This window comes from Peromyscus californicus, unplaced genomic scaffold (assembly GCF_007827085.1).
Source record: "Peromyscus californicus insignis strain IS unplaced genomic scaffold, ASM782708v3 Scaffold_14__1_contigs__length_90479793_seg_2, whole genome shotgun sequence".
NCBI classification, from domain to species: domain Eukaryota; kingdom Metazoa; phylum Chordata; class Mammalia; order Rodentia; family Cricetidae; genus Peromyscus; species Peromyscus californicus.
Genome location: NW_026294436.1, coordinates 51,872,015 through 51,893,516, shown reverse-complemented (window position 1 = coordinate 51,893,516; position 21,502 = coordinate 51,872,015). Strand labels below are relative to the sequence as shown.

Genomic DNA, 21,502 nt, shown 5'->3' with positions numbered 1-21,502 from the left:
TGAGAAGCAGGCCAGTCACTCATAGTGACCCATTAGCAAATATTTACTTCCTGCTCCTATGGTTTTATTCTCTGCTGACCTAGATTTCTTTGTTCTTTAGAAGGGAATGCTCTCTCTTTGCAATTTGGCATTCCCATTAGGGTTCCTCCCGTTGACTCTGACTCAGCAGCCTAAGAAAGCAATGCCACGCTCTATGAAATAGTGGAACCAGACTACAGGGAGATATGAGAATGTTACTTGGCCACATACATAAGAAAGAGTACAGGCAATTCTCTTGCAGCATCATTTAGTAATCTGATGTCCTGTGATTAAGGTCAATGGAAATTACAACATGATCTAGATAAGACTACATATTACTTGAATATGTAGGTCATCCTACCAGGTACAAAGTATAGCCAGCTGAGTTTCAAGTGGAAGGTGAATGGAAAACACATTGAGTAGTAAAAGGCTCCGTTCACTCAACCAGGGGATAAAGGTCTGCTATTGTTACTGTAGCTAAGCTCGACCCTGATGAGTCTGACTCCAGGACCTCTGCTTCTAGCCAGCTGCTGATCCAGGCCTGTTATAGGAAGTTAAAAATGGCTTGGTAGTGATATTTTTCCAGATGGATCTATGAGTGGTCAAGGGGTTAGTATTGGGTCATTCTGAATCTCGGGGTCCCCCAGTCCCCTAGAAAGCATGCCAGATTGTTTTTATTGATACTCCAAACCAGTAGCATTTGAACACCTTCACCATGACAGGCACTGGAATGAAAACAAAATGACCTTCCCTCCTGATGAACCCAGGATGGTCCAGAGCACTGTCTTAGGCAACCTGGATGTCTGAACCCAGAGAATAATGGTTGTAGGATGGAGCTGGACAAAAAACAATGGAGCTCAGAGTTGTGCTGGAGACTCTAAATCCCTGATCCCAGGTGCTGGCTTCACCGAGAAGGTGAGCAAACTACAATCTATCCGGTGCCATTTGTAATATCCCAGTGGACAAGTTAGGCTACATATTCAAGATTGGCGTTGCCTTACCAACCCATGTGATTGGCAACATAGTGTTCTATTTGGAGTACTTGAACAGCCACAAGTCTATGGATGACGTTATTCTGGATAGCTGCACATGGAGCATTTGGAGTTCCAAGGAGTTAGCCTTCACTCTGTGCTTCTCTTGAGCCTTTACCATCAAGAGCCAGGCTACCGTAGTAGGCCAGGTGAAGATCCTGTTACAAGCCAAGTCCAAACACTTATACATTCTGATTCCCTGGAGCAGTAGTAGGCTACCTTATGGGCAGCCCACTCTTCACTCTTGACACTGAATAGTACCTTTCCACAGAAAGAAACCATCTATGCCTTTTAGAGAACTAGATATCTTAATTGTGCCCAGGACACCTCCTCCACCAGGACTAGACCAGAACCTATACCATTGTTACTCAGCCAGCTAGTCTCTGTACCTAAAAGGCCTCTCAACATAGCAGATCAGGATTCTGAGATCAGTGCCTCCATAGCCATGTTCAGCTCTGAAAAGGTAGGTATGCATCATGGTCCAGAGATCACTAGGGTTACCCTAATGAGTAGATGATAGCCCCATATCCCACTTGTACAGTCCCAGCCCCGATAAGACCAAGGTCCTGGTCCTGAGAAAAACTGAGGACAAGACCATCCCTTTGATTCCTGCAAGGCCCAATTCCAGAGGACTCAAGTGCTTAAAATATAGATAATGAGTAGATGATAGCCCCATATCCCACTTGTACAGTCCCAGCCCCGATAAGACCAAGGTCCTGGTCCTGAGAAAAACTGAGGACAAGACCATCCCTTTGATTCCTGCAAGGCCCAATTCCAGAGGACTCAAGTGCTTAAAATATAGATAATGGATTTGAGATTGAGGTTAGTCTGTGTGGTTAAGAAGAACAAGACTTCAGGGTACCATCCAATCAGATTCTAAGGAGAAGCCAGAGTCTGAACAGAACTCAAGAATTCTGTAGGACTTTTTTTCCAGATTCTTATCCCAGGCCTGGCTCTGAGAGAAACTTTTGGCCCAACTTACCAGGAAAAGGCCTTTCCCTGGCAGCAAGCCTCTGTGAACCCACAGATTACACACTTACTGGCCTTGACAAGAATCCATGGCCTGGCAAACAAATACTAAATTGGTCTGATCCTGACAGCTCCATAACACTGAGCACTTGGCATGGATTTGGCGACACCATGCCACACCTGGGACTAACCTTTTGTTTCAGGGCCTACCATTGGAAGCTGCACAAATCACAGTAGATAGCAAGAATACAGGGTTTCCTGGCACCCAGGATTGGCACCTGTGGCTAAACCTGTGAATCTGATTTCATAAAGATTCATACAGGCAAGAAAGGCCACAAGCTGACTTGGTGCCTAAGAAGTTCCTTGGTGCTGACCAATTATGGCCATGATTGAAAGACAGTTCCAAAAACCAGTACTATAATTGCTGCGAGTATTCCCTCTATATTTTGTTATGGATATGTTTTGTGTGGGTGTGTTCATGTATATATAACATAGATTTATTTTAGTTATGCTTATCATTCTATCATATTCATAATGTTTATACAAAAACCTACGTGTTGATTTTATGTTATGTGTCCATCATAGCATTTGAGACTGGGGACATCAGAAAATGAACCACATCACTCAAGTGTTGTGCCTCTTCTTTGGGAATGGTTCAATGTTCTTTCTGTCATCAGCAGAATAATTATAGCATGTTCAGTGAAATTAATTCATTTTCATTGATTTCACTTGTTTTTTATAAACTTTACTATAAAAATTAACCAGACCCAAAGTCTATACATCTCAGTGAAGCGTGGTACAGTTAGAATAGCCTGACTGAAGATTCAGAATGGCTTAAGGAAAGGCATATGGATGCCGAGTTAATGAACGGTGGTTAGTTTTACGTGTCAGTTTGACTGGATTAAAGGATGCCAAGCTGGTGAAGCATTGTTCTCAACGTTCACTGTGAACTAAGCTAATTCTTCCTTTGCTGCATGGGAAATGGATACTTTGGCATTTGATCAGAATGATTGAACTAACTCGGGTGTGTCTATGATGGTGTTGCCAAACACTGGTATGGGACTCAAGTGTCCACAGAGATGAAGTGACCCAACTTCAGGGTGGGGGCAGACCACCATCCAGTTGATCAGGGGCATTACAATAAAAGTGCAAAGGAAAGATGAGGTGATCCTTTTTCCTTGACTTGGAATACTCTTCTGCCTTTGGACACCAGGACTCCAAGTTCTTGTGCTTTTGGACTCTAGCAATTAAATAGCAACTTTGTAGGTAGAGCTTCCATGTCATGTCCAGAAGGAACTATTCTGCAGCTGGCATTCTGGTCCTCTGGCTCTTACAACCTCCCCACCCCTCTTCTGCAATGTTCCGAGTCTTGGGTATACAGTAGGTTGCCCTGTAGATGTATGAACTGGGGCTGGGCACCGCATGGTCACTTTTTCTCTACATTTTGTGTAGCTGTGGATATCTGAAGTGGGAGGCCCCATCTGTTGCAAAAAGAAGCTTCTTTGATGAGAAGTGAGAGGAACACTTATCTGTGGACATAAGGTTAACGCCGTAGAATATAGTTAGTTAGGAGTTGTATTGGTTTAGGAAAATGGCAGGAGTAAGTTCTCCTTTAGGGCCTATGACCTCTCCAACCGTGAAGAGTTAGCTAGGATTACAGTGTTACAGGAATGGATTTTCTCCTATTGAGTACCACTTAAGTCCAATTAGACCTCTGTGGGTTACCCTCAAGATGCAGGTGTCACTAATGCACCATTGGGGATGTCTTGCTGAACAGGTCACTTTTGCAGTTCACAGGTAGAACTACTGATTGCTTTTCTGCCATGGCAGCTCACATAGCACCTTCAGATACCAGGAGAGCTAGCCCTTGGAGAGAAGGCTTCAAGGTCAGTTCCTGCTTGATTCCTCCAATTTCTGTATCCAAAGTGTAGTATCTTCAGCAATAGGGTAGTACCTCTCAGTTCTGTGGTATCCCTTACCAAGGGCAATGACAACTACCTATACTGATCGAGGAGTCTCTTGGACTCCCTTGGCCAACAGTTCAAAAAGATAGTTCCAATGCCCAGCACTGGGAGTTTTGCTAGTTTATGACTCTTGGGAACAGCATTATCACCCCATATGACCTAACTCCATATCAAAATAAAAATTAAAAAATTGTGTGTATATTAAAGATAATTAAAGAAGAGACCATGATTTGATAGGGAATGGGGGGGACACAGAAGGAGTTGAAGAGGAAGAAGGAGGAGTGTAAATGATTTGCATACAGTACTCACATATGAAATTCTCAAAAAAATTTAATTAAATTTTAAAAGAATAAAAAAGACATGTAGGGAAGGTTATGATCAAATGGCATTTCATATGTACATGAAAATGTCTCATTGAAACCCTATGTTTTGTGCAACTAGTATAAACTACCAAAATAAATATGTTTTTAAAAGCAGCAATTGCTTGCATTTCAGGCCTCCAGCTGTGGATGGAAAGTTCCACCATCAATGTGCCTGCTTTGAGGACTCTGGCAGCATCACATGGTCTCAGGCTTACTGTGGAGCTCATCAGCTGGCATGGCCATGTGGACAAATTCCTACCATGAGTCCCTTCCCATGCCTCTGCCTCTGCCTCTGTGCCTGCATAGGTACATCAGTGTCCTATTAGGGCTGGAGACCTCTGACACATAACGTAAGGAGCATAGCATGTTGGAAATGACTCTGCAGTGCTTTATGACTGGGGGCGCCTGATAAAATTTGCAAAGGAAAATTCGATTGTGCTTGAAAGCTCCAAAAGGGGAAGTTGGAGATAAATCTTTCTTGGAAGTGATTTTTGGCAGTTGTGTGGAAACAATTTACCTCTATCTGCAGTGATCATGATTTTTTATTCTCAGAATCAAAAAGGGTGGGTCCTTCTGGGAGCTTGTATAAAGATCCTGCCCTCTCATGAAAAAAAAAAGGGAGGAGATAAACATAAAAGAGGGATGAGGATGGGAAGAGACTAGCAGCAGCCTAGCGTCTCTCGAGTGAGAAGTCACCTGGGAAGGAGACCACAAGGACTGGCCAAGGAGAGCAGACTGCAGCTTTGCTAACGGTCCCTGGGCACATAAGCAACCCAACCCGAGGGACTCAGGACAGAAAGATCAACACTGCTGAATCCATCAAAGGACAGCCTCACTCCTTAAAGACTGTAAGCGGGACAACCCTACTTTGGGGACACTGGGGGGCCGTGCTTGGTAAATTACTGCCATAGATTTTTCCTGCCTTCTTCTATCTCCTCTTCCCCAAATTCATATTGCATTGATTTCAATCACTCTTCTCCAACTGCAAAATTATAGCTCAGAATTGCCAGGATTTCTTGACCTAAAATAGTTTTATTTCTAGATTGAAACACAGATTAAGTAAATGACAATTACATATTCTGGTAATGTAGTGATTCTCACCTTGGCACTTAGGTTTTACTATGCACCATACCTACTGCTGCAGAGATGCACATGGCTTTCCTTGTTCCATCCAAATGTTCCTCATAATATATAAGCTTTCTGTTTACTTTACGCCTATTTAATATAAATCTGTTTTATCAAAATTTCATATGGACATGAAATTAAGGAAATAGGAAAAAAAATCAGAAACTATAGTTGATGAAATAAGATCATCTAAAGTCAGGTAGGGAGCCCAGCACACTCATTCCCCAATAAATAAATGCAATGCCCCAGGCACCATTCCAAGAGAGATGCCTGTGTTCTTGTAGCCTGAGAGTAATAGACACAACAGATAGAGACAGAAAGGAAATAAAGGAGAGGTGACTTTGTATTAAGAAAAGATGCAAAAAATATTTATGATAGTTTATTTATGATAGTGGGGAAAATCTAAAATATCCAGCTGAAAGTTATATATGGAAAATTCTATAATGATTAAGACTCAAAAATTGATTAAACAAGTAATACATACACATATCTATATGTATATCTATATTATGTATACATATGTGTGTATATATATATACATACACACACACACACACACACACACACACACACACACACACACACATAATGTACTAGTTCTAACCATGTGAGAAGTAGAAAGAAAGCTGGGCATTAAGATACCACAATTGCTTTATTTCCCAAAGTACACGCCTCTCTATTCACTGAGCTACAGAATACGACTAACATTTCAACTTGGGCAGAATTACTGTTTCTTCTTCCACAGCACGTTGAAAGCTATCCAGCTAGGAGAATGAACTCTTCAAAGAGCTGATCCCTAGTGCGGATGACCACTATATGCTTCATTCCCTTTATGGACAAAAGGAAAAGGCTCAGTGAGAGACAGAAGGGTCGTGGGCTTGCTTCAGTTCCTAAATTAGACAAGAGAGCCTTTTACTCACCTAAATTAGGGACCATTCCTCATCCACGGCAAAATAGAATAAGAATGCATGAGGTCTTAAGAGAATGCTCAGAGGTTAAGAGCACTGCCTGCTCTTGCAAAGGACCCCATTAAATTTCTAGCACCTACATGGTGGCCCACAGCCATCTGTAACTCCAGTTTCAGGGGACCCAACACCTTCTGATTTGAGCTGGTACCAGACTTGCAAGTGGTGGACAGACACATGTGGGCAAAACACCCATCCACATAATTACTTTTTAAGGATCATAATGTAGAGTAAGAAAAAAAAGAAAAATGATTAATACCCACAAGTAGTCCTTAAAATTCAAGTACACTAGGAATCCCTCTATCAAGACAGGACTAAGTCAAGCAGAGCTCAGCCTTCAGGAAACTGAGCCTACTTATCTGTCATTGAGTCCCTACACTGCCCTCTGGCACTATATGCTTATTCTCAGAGAATGGGATACTCACCTAAATGAAGACGAGATATGACACATCCTTAAAAAAAATGTTAAGCAAAGGAAAATTAGAATCCAGAGTGAAGTTCTAAGCTGTGTTTTGTCAACTATGAGAACAGAAAGTATCAGTGCAAATTACAGTTGGCTGTATATGGAAAAGATAACAATCTCTGGACAAAAGGAGAAACCAGCAGAAAGATACCAAAATAAGATGGTCACAATATTGACAAGCCAGAGGGAGGGGTGAGTGTCAGGAACCAAAGAGTCAGGTGAAGCCTGATTCACCAAGAGCCTTGGAAACCAGATAGAGATGCTGGGATAATGTGTACCCCGTATTAAAACTACTGTTCTATTTTTCTTTTTATTGAAAATAGATTCTTTTCTCACATAATATACCCTGATTACTGTTTCCCCTCCCTCTACTCCTCCCAGTTCCTCCCCAACTCTCCTCCCACCAGATCCACTCCCTCTCTATCTCATTAGAACACAGCAAACTTCAAAGAGATAACAATAAAGCATAACAAAGTAAAATATAATAAGACAGAACTATCACATCAAAGTTGGACAAGACAACAGAAGGAAAAGAGTCCAAGTGCAAGTATAAGAGTCAGAGACTCACTCTTTCACACACTCAGGAATCCCAGGAGCCATGCATCTGCCAGGATTACTGCAGGTGTGTAGAGTGAATGAAGGCTTACTGTATGGCAGAGTCCTGTTGAGCTCCTTGCTCCATAACAAACATCCTGCAAGAAGATGCCATTACATCTCCTGTGATCTCCAGGAATGATGTCTGGTCCTCAGGCTTTCCTTTCTTGGTCTTGTTGCTCTTGCTACTGGGTTTTTCATGGTGATTTGGGCACAAGAGAATAATGAGAGTATGTTATAAGGAAATGGAAAACAATTCCCCCAGGGAATGTCTGAGAAGATGAAACTAATGGGGAATACTATGGGAATAGATAAAAGTCCCTGTTTTTTTTCCACTCCTACTCAGCATAAATCTGTGACTACCCCAACTGCTGTAAAAGAAATTACCTTATCTGAACCCACTAAGGAATCCTTAATGTGTCCTGTTGATTGTATTCTGAGAGGCACTGATCCCAGGAAATATTTTATGGACAGTTGGTGTTAGGAACTTAGTGGTACATTGGCTACAGGAAACTTGAGAACATTGGATTGCCCAGAGCAAGGCTTAAAGTCTACATTTGAGCCTAAAACAGCGAGTGTAGGATCAAAGGAACATGGGGAAGGTGTGCTTATTATTAAACCTAGAAAACTGAATGCTTGTTTTTCTACATGGTGCAAACACTTACATCAGCCCTCTTGAAGAACGAAAGTAACTCTTTTAGATTTGTTTCTTAAGACTCAATGTCTGGTACCTTGTAACCACAAAGGGCAGCCAGCCAAAATATTTTTAGCTAATATACAAAGACTTAGTCTCTTGCTATCCTCAACATCTAACTGTTTCCTGTCCAACCTGCTGGAAGGTGTGGTGTGTTTTTTAGACCCATGGTATTGGTTTTACCCTATGTCCCTGGGTGACCACAGTCTTTTCCCACAAGCATCACCCAAGAGACCTAAAACAGAGCGAACCCATTATTATTCAATCTTTCCATTATTCTTCCATTTCTGTGCAGGTGTTAAATATAGTACATCTGACCTAACTGGGAAGAAATCAAGTAGATAATAGAACTAAAACAAAGTAAAGACAATACAGCACTAAGACTCGGGACAACATTCCAACAAAACTTTGTACACCTTGTTAGCTATGAGTAAACAGATTATTTCACAGCATGACTTTTAAAATCAAGCTTTAACAATATAGCAAAATCTGGGGTGTTTCTTTAATAAGGTTATTAATCATCTTGAAATTCATTACAAATCTTGTTTTGACAAAATGTTCTGTTCAAAATGACTACACAGTCATCCCTTGCATATGCAGGTGATTGGTTCTACAGATGTCAGAATCTGCAGGTGCTCACTTCTTACATATATAGGATCACATACGCATATAGTCAATCCACAAACTCCCATACACCTTAAATCTTGTCTTCATTACTGGTAATATTCACCAACTTCTCTGAATAGATTTTAGACTATGTTGTTTAGGGAGTAATGACAAAAAAAAAATCTCTGTACATTCAATAGAAATGTACATTTTAAGATGATTTTTCCATCTGTTGTTGTTGAATATGTGGGTGCACAGTGTTCTGAAATGGAAGGAAAGAGTTATATAATATATAATTAAAATAGAATGTGTATGTTAAGATAGCATAAGGTACAATAGAAGCAGTTAAAGCTGTGGCCCCAAAATATGTCAACGCTAAAATGAAGGGGGGCAGGGCACTGACAGAGTGATGAACCTTGGCTTTGTTGCTCAAAAGCACACTTGAAATAACTCTTCTTAATTCAAGAGACATGACGGTAAAGAAAATTGCAGTGATTGGTGCTGGAGTCAGCGGACTGGGCGCCATCAAGAGCTGTTTGGAGGAGGGACTAGAACCTACGTGTTTTGAAAAGAGCAGTGACATTGGAGGACTGTGGAGATATAAGGTAATTTTATAAATTTTCAGAGTATGACATCGTCTATGTGTATGAGAGTTGCTTGTATTCAACTAAGAAATAAAAGCGATACCATAAATTATTTAAGTGTACTTTCCAAATTAGTGATAAATATTTAAAGAAAGTTAAAATTCCTTGTGGGATATGCACAGTCCTATTCAGTTTCAGGTCCCTGACAACCAGCCCTACATATAACACTTAAGATATCGATGCGCAAGTTTGGCGTGGGAGTGCTGAAACTCAAAGAGATGTAAAAGTTATTGTCCCTCCAGCCAACTCGCTATTAGTTGTGGCATTTTCTTCCACATCATACAATCTCCCTACTCGTTGTTTTGTGTTGTTGATTAGTTATTGGAAAAACATGTCTCCACCAAGAAAGGTGTGCTTCCTTACAAACCGTGTCACGCATGGTAACTTAAAGAAGTGGGTCTATCTCATAGTGTCTCCAGAAGTCAGAAGGGTGGAAGAGGAATCTTAACGCTGCTGTGTCTTAGTGAAGCATAACACATGATCATTAAAAGCAGTTCTTACGAACTCACCATGTTTATCTTATTGTCGCCATTATGATTTCTTTATACTTTAATATACCCCATGTTTGCGTGACTTTGACTTTTTTTTTTTGTCCCAAAGCAGATAAGCATTGCATTCTCTACTACCTTCTCTTAAACAAAATCCCTTCCATTGTGAGGTAGATTTTGTCCATTAGGAATCTCCCTTCCAAGCCCTCTGTGAGCTATTTTTCTAATCTTGTCTCAGTTTGTGGGCATTCTCGAAGCCTGCTCTCGATTTGCTGTTGCAAAATAATTATTCCTACCACGGAGTCAGTCACTATAAATAGAATTACAGCAAGAGAACCCTCATCGGGAAATGGGCCTAACACCCTCATCCTGATGAGTTACTATCACAAAACCTGAAAACCAAATCATGACTTTTCAAAGAAAAGTATACCAAACACCACAGTTCTGGTTACCCCTAACACATCTGGAAGCCAAGGGTTGGTTTGTTTCCTACAGGAGACACCAGAAAGTGGAAGGCCTGGGATATACAAATCTTTGACCTGCAATACGTCCAAGGAAATGACAGCCTTCAGCGACTACCCCATCCCTGACCATTACCCCAACTACATGCACAACACCAAAATGATGGAGTATCTCAGGATGTATGCCAGGCACTTCGGGCTGATGAAACACATCCAGTTCCAGGTAAGAAGTGAAAGCCCGCCCACCACCTGCTCATTGGTTGAGGTAAAGTCTGCACAGTCAGAGTCAGCTGGGGCACAGTTTCAATCTGCATTTCCCATCCATGTCTCCGCCACTCTCATGAATAGTGAAGACATATTTGTCTTATATACCCTACCAGATGAACACAGTCCCAGCTGGAACCTGAATTCCAATTTTTGGCTAATTTTGTAAAATAAAAATACAGGTCATAGGAAATAAGAAACAATGTACTGTGTGCTCTAAGAAACCATAATATTTGGGAAATGGTCATTTTAGGAACTTTATGTGCACACAACTCCTAACCACCCAGGAGCCATGCATAGAACTACTTTCCCAACTTAAACACAAAATTCTACAGAAAAATAAAAAAATGGACAAAAATGTCCTAGAACTCAGGCTTTGTTCCTTGTTTCCTAGACAAAGGTATGCAGTATAAGGAAGCGCCCTGATTTTTCATCCTCTGGCCAGTGGGATGTTGTGGTGGAAGCTGATGAGGTGCAGAAAACTTATATCTTTGATGGGATCATGGTCTGCAGTGGACACTACAGCCAGAGGCATTTTCCTTTACAGGATTTCCCAGGTATTTCTCTGGTGTGTGTGTGTGAGAGAAGACTCTTAGGATTCTAATCTCTTTTAAATTAATTAATGTATTGATTTATTTTTACATCCCAACCACAGTTTCCTCTTTCTTCCTTTTCTCCCAGTCTCTTCTCCTACCTCTTCTTTACCTTTGCCCTCCTCCCCAACCTCTGCCCCCCTGCCACCATTCACTCCTCCATTTCTACTCAGAAAAGGGCAGGCCTCCCATGGATATCAACAAAGTGTGGCGTATCAAGTTGCAGTACGACTAAGCACCTCCCCTCATATTAAGACTGGACAAGGAAATCCAGTAGGAGGGAAAGGGCCCCAAATGCCAGAGAAATAGTCAGAGACAGCCCCTATTCCCACTGTTAGGAGTTCCACAAGAGGACCAAGCTACACAACTGTAACATATATGCGGAGGGCCCAGGTCAGTCCCATGCAGGCTCCCTGGTTGTCGGTTCAGTCTCTGTGAGCCTCTACAAGCCCAGGTTATTTGATTCTGTGTGATGTCTTGACCCCTCTGGCTCCTACAATCCTTTCTCTCCCTGTTGCACAGGATCTGAAGTCCGCCTAATGTTTGGCTGTGGGTCTTTGCATCTGTTTTCATCAGTTGCTGGCTGAAGCCTTTCTGATGACAATTGGGCCAGGCAGCAATCTATGAGTATAGCAGAATACTGTTAGGCATCATTACATTGACTTTTCTTGCCAGTCATATTTGGTTCTATCCTAGGTCTCTGGGCTGTCCAGCTTCTGGGTGCTGGCACTCCAGGCAGTGTCAGAGGTGGGCTCACTCTGGGTCTCAGGCTGGACCAGTCATTGGTTGGCGAGGCATTAAGAGTATTGAAGGAGATGACTAGCAAAGGGGGGCATTTTGGGGCAAGGTAGAAACCTAGTGCAAAGGAAACTCCCAGGATCTACAAGGATGACCCCTAGCTAAGACTCCTAACAATAAGGGATCTGTAGCATGAACTGGACATCTGCTGTGGCCAGGCAAGACTTCCAGGGGAAGGATTAGAACACTAACCCAGCCACATAACCTTCTGCCTACAGGATATGATAAATATGGAGTTAAAATTACTATCATTCTCAGCACTTCTGGGCTTCTGGGAAGTTTAAAACTGCATATGTGATTGGCAATCAATTGCTATTGGATAACACTGATGTACATTGCTAAGGACTTTTACAAATTTTACAAAGAGTTATGAAAAGTGAAGAAACAGTCTTATATGTCTGAACAGAAAATTAGAAAAATATAATAACATTATAAAGTGACAAAGAGTTAACACACTGAGTCAGTCTTAAATGGGTATCTTTTTATTGACTACTTTGAAAAATCTGCTCCGATTTTGTTTTCAGCCATACAGTCACTAATGTTCTGTTCCTTAGATGAGAATAGTCTGTATTCATGGTATACAAAGTCCAAGTATAAAGGAGAGAATTAAGTAACGTGAACGTCATGTGATGAATGACATTTACCAACCAATGTTTTCCACTTCTGCTTGTGACTTGGGGGATGTGACTCTTCCTTCCCAGGAATCACCAAGTTCCAAGGCAGCCATCTCCACAGCTGGGAGTACAAGCACCCAGGCAACTTTGAGGGGAAGAGAGTGGTCGTGATCGGCATTGGGAATTCTGGAGCAGATGTGGCAAGCGAGATCAGCCGTGTTGCTGAACAGGTTTGGTGTCCTACCCTGATTCTGCTCTTGGGGGTAACCTTGATACCTGCAGAGAGCATGAGACTAGACTTTCTCTGGCTTTAGCAGGGATGTTCTCATTTGGACCACAAGGGCATGTTTTTCTGCCGAGTACATATGAATAAAAGAATAAAGACTTTCAAAGCAACAATACTCTTGTTGGAGCTGCGGAAGTAATAATCTAACTAGAGTCAGATAACTTAGAATTAACTACAAGTAGCTAAATGGGAAATTTCAAAATGAAATGAATTTTACAGAAGACCCTGTTTTCATATTGGGAGTGAAATTTAAAGAGCAATCAATATACACAAATCTGAGTGTTTAAAATAGATTGCTGATCTGTGCTGAAGGTAGTAGGAAAGAGGAAAAATTCCATGGTCTCCACTGACTATGACCAAATAAGAAGTAGGGGAAGAGAAACAGTCCTTCCTCTGTAGTGAATATTGCTGAGCATGGAAGGTCATTCCTACAATTCAAAATTAGCTTTTTTTATTTTGATTCATACTTTATAGGAAACACAAGATTTCCCAACTTGAATGAATTTTGTAAAATATGTTAATCATGTCATAATTCTGAGATACATGAGTCACAGCCCTCCATGACAATGGCATCATTCTAATGGTTGTGAACACTGATAAAAAGCTTTCTTTTCAAAGTCTTGTTAAATGACACAAAATAGAGCAAAACATTTATCAAAATGTGTGTTTCCTTCTTTTGCACTGCAAGCATTTTGTTTGTAATTTTCCAGTTGTAAAAGTGAGAAAATTCCAGTGTGAAGTTCTATATCTGACTTGTTTTCATCCCAAATGTTTTATTCACATGTTTCTGTATCACTTTAAAAATTTCATCTGAAAGAGCTTACATGGAATCTGAATGTGAACTGCTAACACTCAACATAATAACCTATTGTGTTGTTGTGGGGTTTTTCCCATATTTGGGGATCTCAGATACTCCACACATCTAACATAGCTGGAGCAAACACCACAAGGAAGGTAGGCCCCTGACAAAATGACTCTCAGTCACTGGATCTCTTTATAAAGAAGGGGCAGGGAAAGGAATCTGGCTAGTTGGACAAGGCAATATGAGAAGTTAATTCCATTCCCTTGACAATTAAAAAAAAAAACTCCAAGGATCTAAGACCAGAGTGATTAGCAGCTAAATACTTAATAGGCAACCACTCCTCTCTTGAAGGTTTTCCTCAGCACAAGACGAGGGGCATGGATTTGGAACCGGGTTTGGGATCATGGGAATCCTATGGATGCTACACTCTTCACGCGTTATAACAGAGCTGTCCAAAAGGTCTGCCCCACGTACCTGATCAACAGACAGATAGAGAACAAGTTAAACTTGAGGTTTAACCATGCCAATTATGGACTGCTGCCTCAACACAGGTAAAGTTCAGAATTTCAAGCAGACAATATCTAAGCTATTAGACTAATCAACTAAACCTGAAAGTACATGAATGGGATAAGTGATACCATTAATTCCTCATGGCATTTGATTTTATGGGGAATATCCAAATTATTTCCTTCCTACTGAAGGTTCTTTGTTATCCAACTAAGGTAGATGAAAAATTGTGCAGAGTGGGGAAGTAGAGACTTTAAAACTTGTCTTATTTGAAATTCGTACAAGGTCAACTTGCCACATCCTCCTGGTTTCTTGCCATCTTCTGCTGACTACTTCACATTCACTCTCTAAATTAAAAACTCTGATTCTGTACTTGCCTTCAGACCCATCACCATCCAGGACAATTCATTATCCACATATAACAGCCTCGTAGCTTTTGACCTCTTCACCTGAACTGCCTTTCCGTCCTATCCCATTTGCATGACTCCCAGCCTCAGCCACCTAGCCCTCATTACTGAAAACTACAATGTTTATAGACATCTTTCCCAAACTCCTTCTGAACCTGAGAATTCTTAGCTTTTTTCTCTTGCCTCACTCAACACCAGCCAGTTTTCAGGCCTCTAATCCCATGTCTTCCTTCTCTGGTCCTTCCAAGTTTATGGCCACTTTTCTTCTATTTTCTTCTCCTTTTCATCATAAGACAGCTAAGACTTGGTGTCACTGTCTGTCCACTCTCAGTCCTGTTTTGTTTTCATCTTAAGTAGCTCCCTGCATTAAAATTTCAAATCCCATAGCTGGAGAGATGGCTCAGTGGGTAAAGGCACCTGCTCCCACCCCTGACGACCTGAATTTGATCCGATGACTCTACGTGATGGGAAGAGAGAACTGACTCCCACCAGTTACTCTCTGACCTCTGCACACACACTGTGGTGTGCTTGATGTGCACACAGACAGATAAGTACATAAATGTAAATTTTTTTAAATTCCAGGAAAAATATAATAAATGTTTGAATTAATGAAAACATAAGATCAATATTAACAGATACCTAGAAGAATGCATACATAGTTTTTTGCTTAACTTGGATCATATGTATGACTACAAGTTCCTTTTTATGGAGAAATTATCCACAACCTGTGAAATAGGTTTAATAATATTACTTTTGTACTAATGCACCCTGGGAATGTGACTCTCTGCTACTAATTCATGGCTCAAACCTTAAACTGAAACTTACCAAAGGTCTCAGTGTCACTGATCACAAACATTCTCATTGAAGATCCGTTCCTTAGGTCTTTAAAAATCTTAGCAACTAGGGCTAGCAGGGTAGTTCAGCAAATAGAGGAACTTGTCACCAAGTCTGGCAACCTGAACCTGGAACCCACATGGTATAAGGAGAGAATCAGCCTCCACCAGTTGTCCTCTGACCTCTACATGCTCACACACGCACAAGTAAGTCAGTAAATAAGTCAATAAATGTAATAAGTCAATAAATGCAAGAAAATATTAATGACTAGTTAATGTCACCTGAGTTTACCTAGTATCAAGAACAAATAAATACATCAAAAATTAACATACTTTGTAGCATACACATTTAATTCAATCACTTGGGAGGCTGAGACAGGTAGATCTCTGTGAGTACAAGAGCTACCTGAGCTACAAAATGAGTTCCAGGCCAGCCAGGGCTACATAGTGAATCTTTGTCTCAATAAACAATTAATACACTTTATTCCTTGTAAAAAAATATTATTATCTAAAGAAATTTAGTATGTATTAGCAAATCTTACATGGTGTTGTATCCTTATTGGTGTTCTACTAATTAAGAAAGCGAAATTAAAGTGTCTCATGGTTTATCCAAAGGTCTCCCAATGGGTAAGAGACTGAGCAAGCATCAGGGTTCAGTTCTGAACCAGAAAATCAGGACTTTACTAATGAACTACATTGCCTTCTGAGGATGTGGAAAAGCAGAATAACAATTATTGAAGCTACGCAACCATTTCCAAAGCTCTTGCCTATACTACCTTTTTATTAAGAAGTTGTATACTCATCTCTTGATACAGAATTCTTGACCACCGAACAGTTCTCAGTGACGACCTGCCCAACCGTATCATTACTGGAAAAGTGCAGATAAAACCAAACGTGAAAGAGTTCACTTCAACATCGGCCATCTTTGAGGACGGAACTGAGGAGAGCATAGACGTTGCCATCTTTGCCACAGGCTACACGTTGTCCTTCCCTTTCCTGAATGATGACCCGACCATCCTGGATAGCCAGTACTCCATGTTTAAGTTCGTCTTCCCTCCCGAGTTGGAGAAGCCAACCCTAGCTTTCATTGGCATCCTCCAGCCTGCTGGAGCCATCATTCCTACCTCAGAGCTCCAAAGCCGATGGGTTGTGCGTGTGTTCACAGGTATGTGCTGATCTTCCCACGAATTCAGAATGTTCTAAATGCTCTGTCATTTAAGAGTCACCAAGAGGTCTTCTGTTTATTGCTCTCATTATATCAAATTGTCTGAAATTTCACCATTAAAAATAAACTACTACAGCCAGGCGGTGGTACAGGTAGGTCTCTGCGAGTTTGAGGCCAGCCTGGTCTACAGAGTGAGTTCCAGAACAGATAGAGCTATGTACAGAAACCCTGTCTTGAAAAACCAAAAGAAGGGTTGGGGATAAAGCTCAGTGGTAGAGTGCTTGCCTAGCAAGCACAAGGCCCTGGGTTCAGTCCTCAGCTCCTGGAAAAAAAAAAAGAATTAAAATAAATAAATTAATTTAATTAAATAAACCACTTTGGGTTCTTCTGAAGGATGATATATCATTTTTAAGAGAATTCTACTAAAAATGACAACATCCAAATAATAAAAGTTATAAAGCCAAGAAAATTGTAATGAGGTTTTATTTTAATTCATCTGCTACTTTTCAGCAGAAAACTAACTTAGGGAGAGGTTTTATGGAAACATAAATTAGGTTGGAAAACAAATAAGAGACGAACCACTTAGGACACATCTCAGAAATGTAGTAAAGTCATTTTACTCTGCTGACCAACTCCAATAATATTCTTGATTCGTTTCCCAAGTCTTTACCCAAATTGATGCTTCTGGGAAAAACAAATTTGCTAGTAGAATGAAATCAAAGTCAGTTTCGGAAGAGTTGCCTTGCAGTGTTTTTATAGAATTATTATAAACAAATGATGCCTGGACAAGCCTGCACATGTATTTCATAGAGTATATGCAGATTTCCATTTGGTATATTTGTAGAAGAAAAAGTGATGTTTCACAAGATGTGCATATGTGTACAGTAGTAATTTAAAGTCCTACATGACCTTTCAGTTCTCCAATTCTGTTCCTTTCATGCTTTGCACACTCATATTTGAAATGTATTTTGAAATATTTGAGGGTACTTGTGCATAGGCCATATTTTTCCAGATACTAACAGATATGTGACACCTGGTGAAGCAACAAGGCAGATCATTTCTAAGCAGCGTGCCTACTCCTCTTTGTCCTGCCTCCCTAGTGTTGTTTAACGTTCCGTTTGTTGTAGCTTCCTTGTCCCTGACACATTCACACATACAGAATTTCCGTATGCAATTACTTGCTCTCCTTTCAAAATATAGTTATTGCAGTTTGGGGGCATTTTCCCTCAGTGTATACTTTCAGAATACACAATGAAAACTAAGAGATGTTCTTAACTCAAAAGACAGAAAAATTGTGTTTGGGATGTAAGCTCAGTGCTCAGCCATGTTCAGATAAGAGAAACTTTGAGTCAGGTCCCAGGATAGTTTGGGGACCTTTGGAAGACTATAAGACATGTTTAGAGCATTCATAGTACTCAGGGATGTTAAGTGTACATTTAAACTAGGAAGAAATTAAACATCTATTTATCTTAAAGGGAAAGCTGAATTCCCTAACTGACATCCTGGGCATGGTGATGGAAAGAAAATTCTCTTCCTTTGAAATTCATTAAACATAAGGCTTTGATTAGAAACTTTAGAGAGGCCTGATGATTCTATTCTATTTCAAAACCATTCTTTTTGTTTATTTGTATACTTTGGTCCTCATGTCAACCCTCCAATGTCTCTATCTTGTTTTCTCAGGACTGAAAAAGTTGCCCTCAAAGAAAGACATGATGGCTGACATCAACAGAAAAAGACAAAAAATGACCGAAGAGTAAGAAACCTAATTTTTTGTTAAAATAAACAAAACCTGCTCAGAGGGGGATATTTGATTTTGTTTTTATAGTCAGCACCTGCATGAGCCCTAATGAGATCATCTTAGTTCAGTGATATCATGCTGAGTTTTTTTAAACACGGGTCTGAGTGTGGAACATAAATCTGACATGATATGTTAAATAACCACACAACATCAAGTCTACATGATGAGTAGAACGCAATTCTTATTTCCCACTGTGGAAGTAAGAACAGAGGTTCAAAAAAAATTAAACATAGACCTACCAGATATACCACTTCTCAGTGTTTACCCCAAGACTCCAGGTCAACACATCACAAAGTCAAACTGCACATCAGTATTTATTGCATCCCTATTCACAGTAGCTAGGTTGGAGAAACAATGAAGGTATCCAGGGGGAGAGCAAAAACTGTGCGTTATATTCCCAATGAAGTTTTAGTCCTAAGCAAAAATAAGTTTTATCATTTGCAAGAACATGGATATAAATTAAAAAGATGTTGTATTGCATTTTTCTCTCATTTGTGGGCCCTAGACATTATAGATACATAAAATAAATCTGTGCTGGTGATATGAAAATAGAAACAAACGAATCTGGGTGACTGTGGGGACTAATGGCAGTGTGAGGAAGTAAAGTGAAGGGTAGTGAGGTCAGGGGGTCACACGCGCAAAGTACATATATACTTGCGTGAAAAGGCACTTATGTGACCCTGTATAATTGTAAAGAAACTTAAATGGCAGAGCAAAGAAGGGTTTGTGACACCCAGAAGACAGCATCTTGCAGCCCTTCTCTTCATCTTCTGGCTTTGCATTCTTTCCTCCCTCTGGTCCTTGGTATTCTCTGAACCTTAGCGTGGGTAGTACAAATGCCCTGTGTAGGGCTGAACACTTAGCTATCATTTATCCTCAGCACTGTGAGGCTCTGAATTCATCATCACTCGTTACAAAGAGAAACTGTTCAATTAAGGCCAAGAGTAGTAGCATTTTTTAATGAATATAAACATAAGTATTTAGAAGGTGGTTTGGAGTCACACAAACTTAACTACACAATAGTAAATTCTCTCCTGCTGCCCCAAAACTTTGCAGTCATGGTGTTTTTACTGGGTTTATAGTATGAGTCATGAATTTCTTCCTGTGAAGCAGGCCTCAGATCCCATCAGATCCCAACCAATCATAGGGTGATTGGTTACCCCCACAACAGTCTTGTTGCTATGTACCAGTGGGCATAGTTTTCCTGGCAGGTAGATATTGACAGTCATTAAGGTTCACAGTTGGGCAAGACCAATAATGACTGTTCTCCCCTTGCAGCTGTGAATTTGGTAATAAATGCCTTAGTACTGCTCTCCTTAGCCTTATTTTAACATTTCTTTCTAACTTATTTGCCTACTTTCTTTCACTTTTTATTATGCTTATCTTATATGATACAAATTTATCTCCTCCCGACATTTTGAAAAGTTTCAGTATTTTTTAAATTGTGACACTTTCCATTTTGTGTCTCTTTTACCCAAGAATGATTCAACAGAGTGGTTTCTGGTTTGGTTTGGTTTGGTTTGGTTTGATTTGGTTTGGTTTGGTTTGGTTTGGTTTGGTTTGGTTTGGTTTGGTTTGGTTTGGTTTGGTTTGGTTTGGTTTGGTTTGGTTTGGTATGGTATGGTATGGTATGGTATGGTATGGTATGGTATGGTATGGTATGGTATGGTTTGGAGATAGGGACTGATATTATAGCCTAAGCTAGCCTTGAACTCACTATATAGCCCAGGCTGACCTTGAACTTCCTTGAAGTTCCTAAGTATTGGAACTTAAAGTATGTGCCACTGTGCCTGCTTGCAGAGATGCTTTTAATTTTTCAAGTATTTGGTCCTCTAAAAATAGTGACTTATTATTATCTAGGAATATTCAAAGGAAGAATTTGTGTACAGAATTAGCATATGGAGAAGATGGTTTATGTAGCTTAGAAACTTGAAGTGATCAATGGAGTTTCATACACTGTGACTTATATATTCCTTGCTAATTTAATTCATACCATGGAACCGGATTCTGTATCTAGAAGGGAAATCCAGATAAAAACTTCATCCAGTCATTCAGTGTTTCCTCTTTATATATGTCAGTCACTCTGCTGGGTACTTGAGAGCTTTAAAGTCTTCAGGGATTTGTATCATGTATTAAGAGGTCATAGTATGCTAAGGGAGTTGAAGCAAAGGTATGACATTAAGATTTAATAATCGTGTAAAATCATGAAATCAACAAGCAAACAGAAGCAAACTCTACTGGAAACTTGGGGGAACAATAGTGACTGAAATCTGATGTTTCCTGTCTTTCTGCTCTCACTCCAGCTTTACAAACAATTTCAGAGATTCTCGTCGAGTACAGTTCATCGACTACATGGATGAAATCGCTTCAGAGTTAGGTGTCAAACCCAGCCTGCTCTCTCTCTTCCTCTGGGACACAAAGCTGGCCAAGGAGATTTTCTGTGGTCCCTGCACCTCCTACCAATACCGTCTACAAGGGCCAGGGAAATGGGCTGGGGCCCGGGCAGCCATCCTCACTCAGAGAGAAAGGATGCTCAAACCCCTGAGAACCCGTGTGCTCCAACACTCCCAGACCTCTCTCTCTCGTCTTTTCTGGGTCAAAAGTATCTGTGTTGTCATTTTTTTCTTTGTTTCCATGTTAGCTATCATGAGTATCACAAGTCATTAACTTCACATTGACATAGATGTTTATGAAGCTGGAAAGTAAACTATTGTTATTTAAACTGTATATCATAGGATCTGTTAAATATATGGGGAAACATGTTTCTTAGACTAGTTCACAAATGGATCTTCAAATGAAAACAAAATTACTTCAATAATGACTTTATGAGGAGAGCTTTGAAAAGGTATAATTTATTTCCATTTTATTACAAAAGTAATATATATATATTTAATATGACCATGAGGAATAATTAAAAGTGAGATGAATTTTATTTAATAAATGACAAGAGAGACTAATTAACCAGAAGTAAACCTTACTTAACCAAAACCAGGAATAAACCTTATTTAATAAAAGAGCACAGAGACAATGTAATAAGGGATAACCCTTAAA

The 21,502-nt window shown here is 40.2% G+C and overlaps 1 protein-coding gene across 1 annotated transcript; it reads left to right on the top strand.

Annotated features, from left to right (window-relative positions):
* Window positions 1-9,207: 9,207 nt before the first annotated feature.
* On the top strand, window positions 9,208-21,278 carry LOC128109448 (flavin-containing monooxygenase 5-like). Its single transcript, XM_052736614.1, has 8 exons — window positions 9,208-9,396; window positions 10,419-10,607; window positions 11,043-11,205; window positions 12,741-12,883; window positions 14,093-14,292; window positions 16,304-16,653; window positions 18,334-18,406; window positions 20,755-21,278. The coding sequence occupies exons 1-8, from the start codon at window positions 9,262-9,264 to the stop codon at window positions 21,116-21,118; spliced, it is 1,617 nt and encodes a 538-aa protein (XP_052592574.1). The 5' UTR covers window positions 9,208-9,261; the 3' UTR covers window positions 21,119-21,278.
* The last annotated feature ends 224 nt before the right edge of the window (window positions 21,279-21,502 follow it).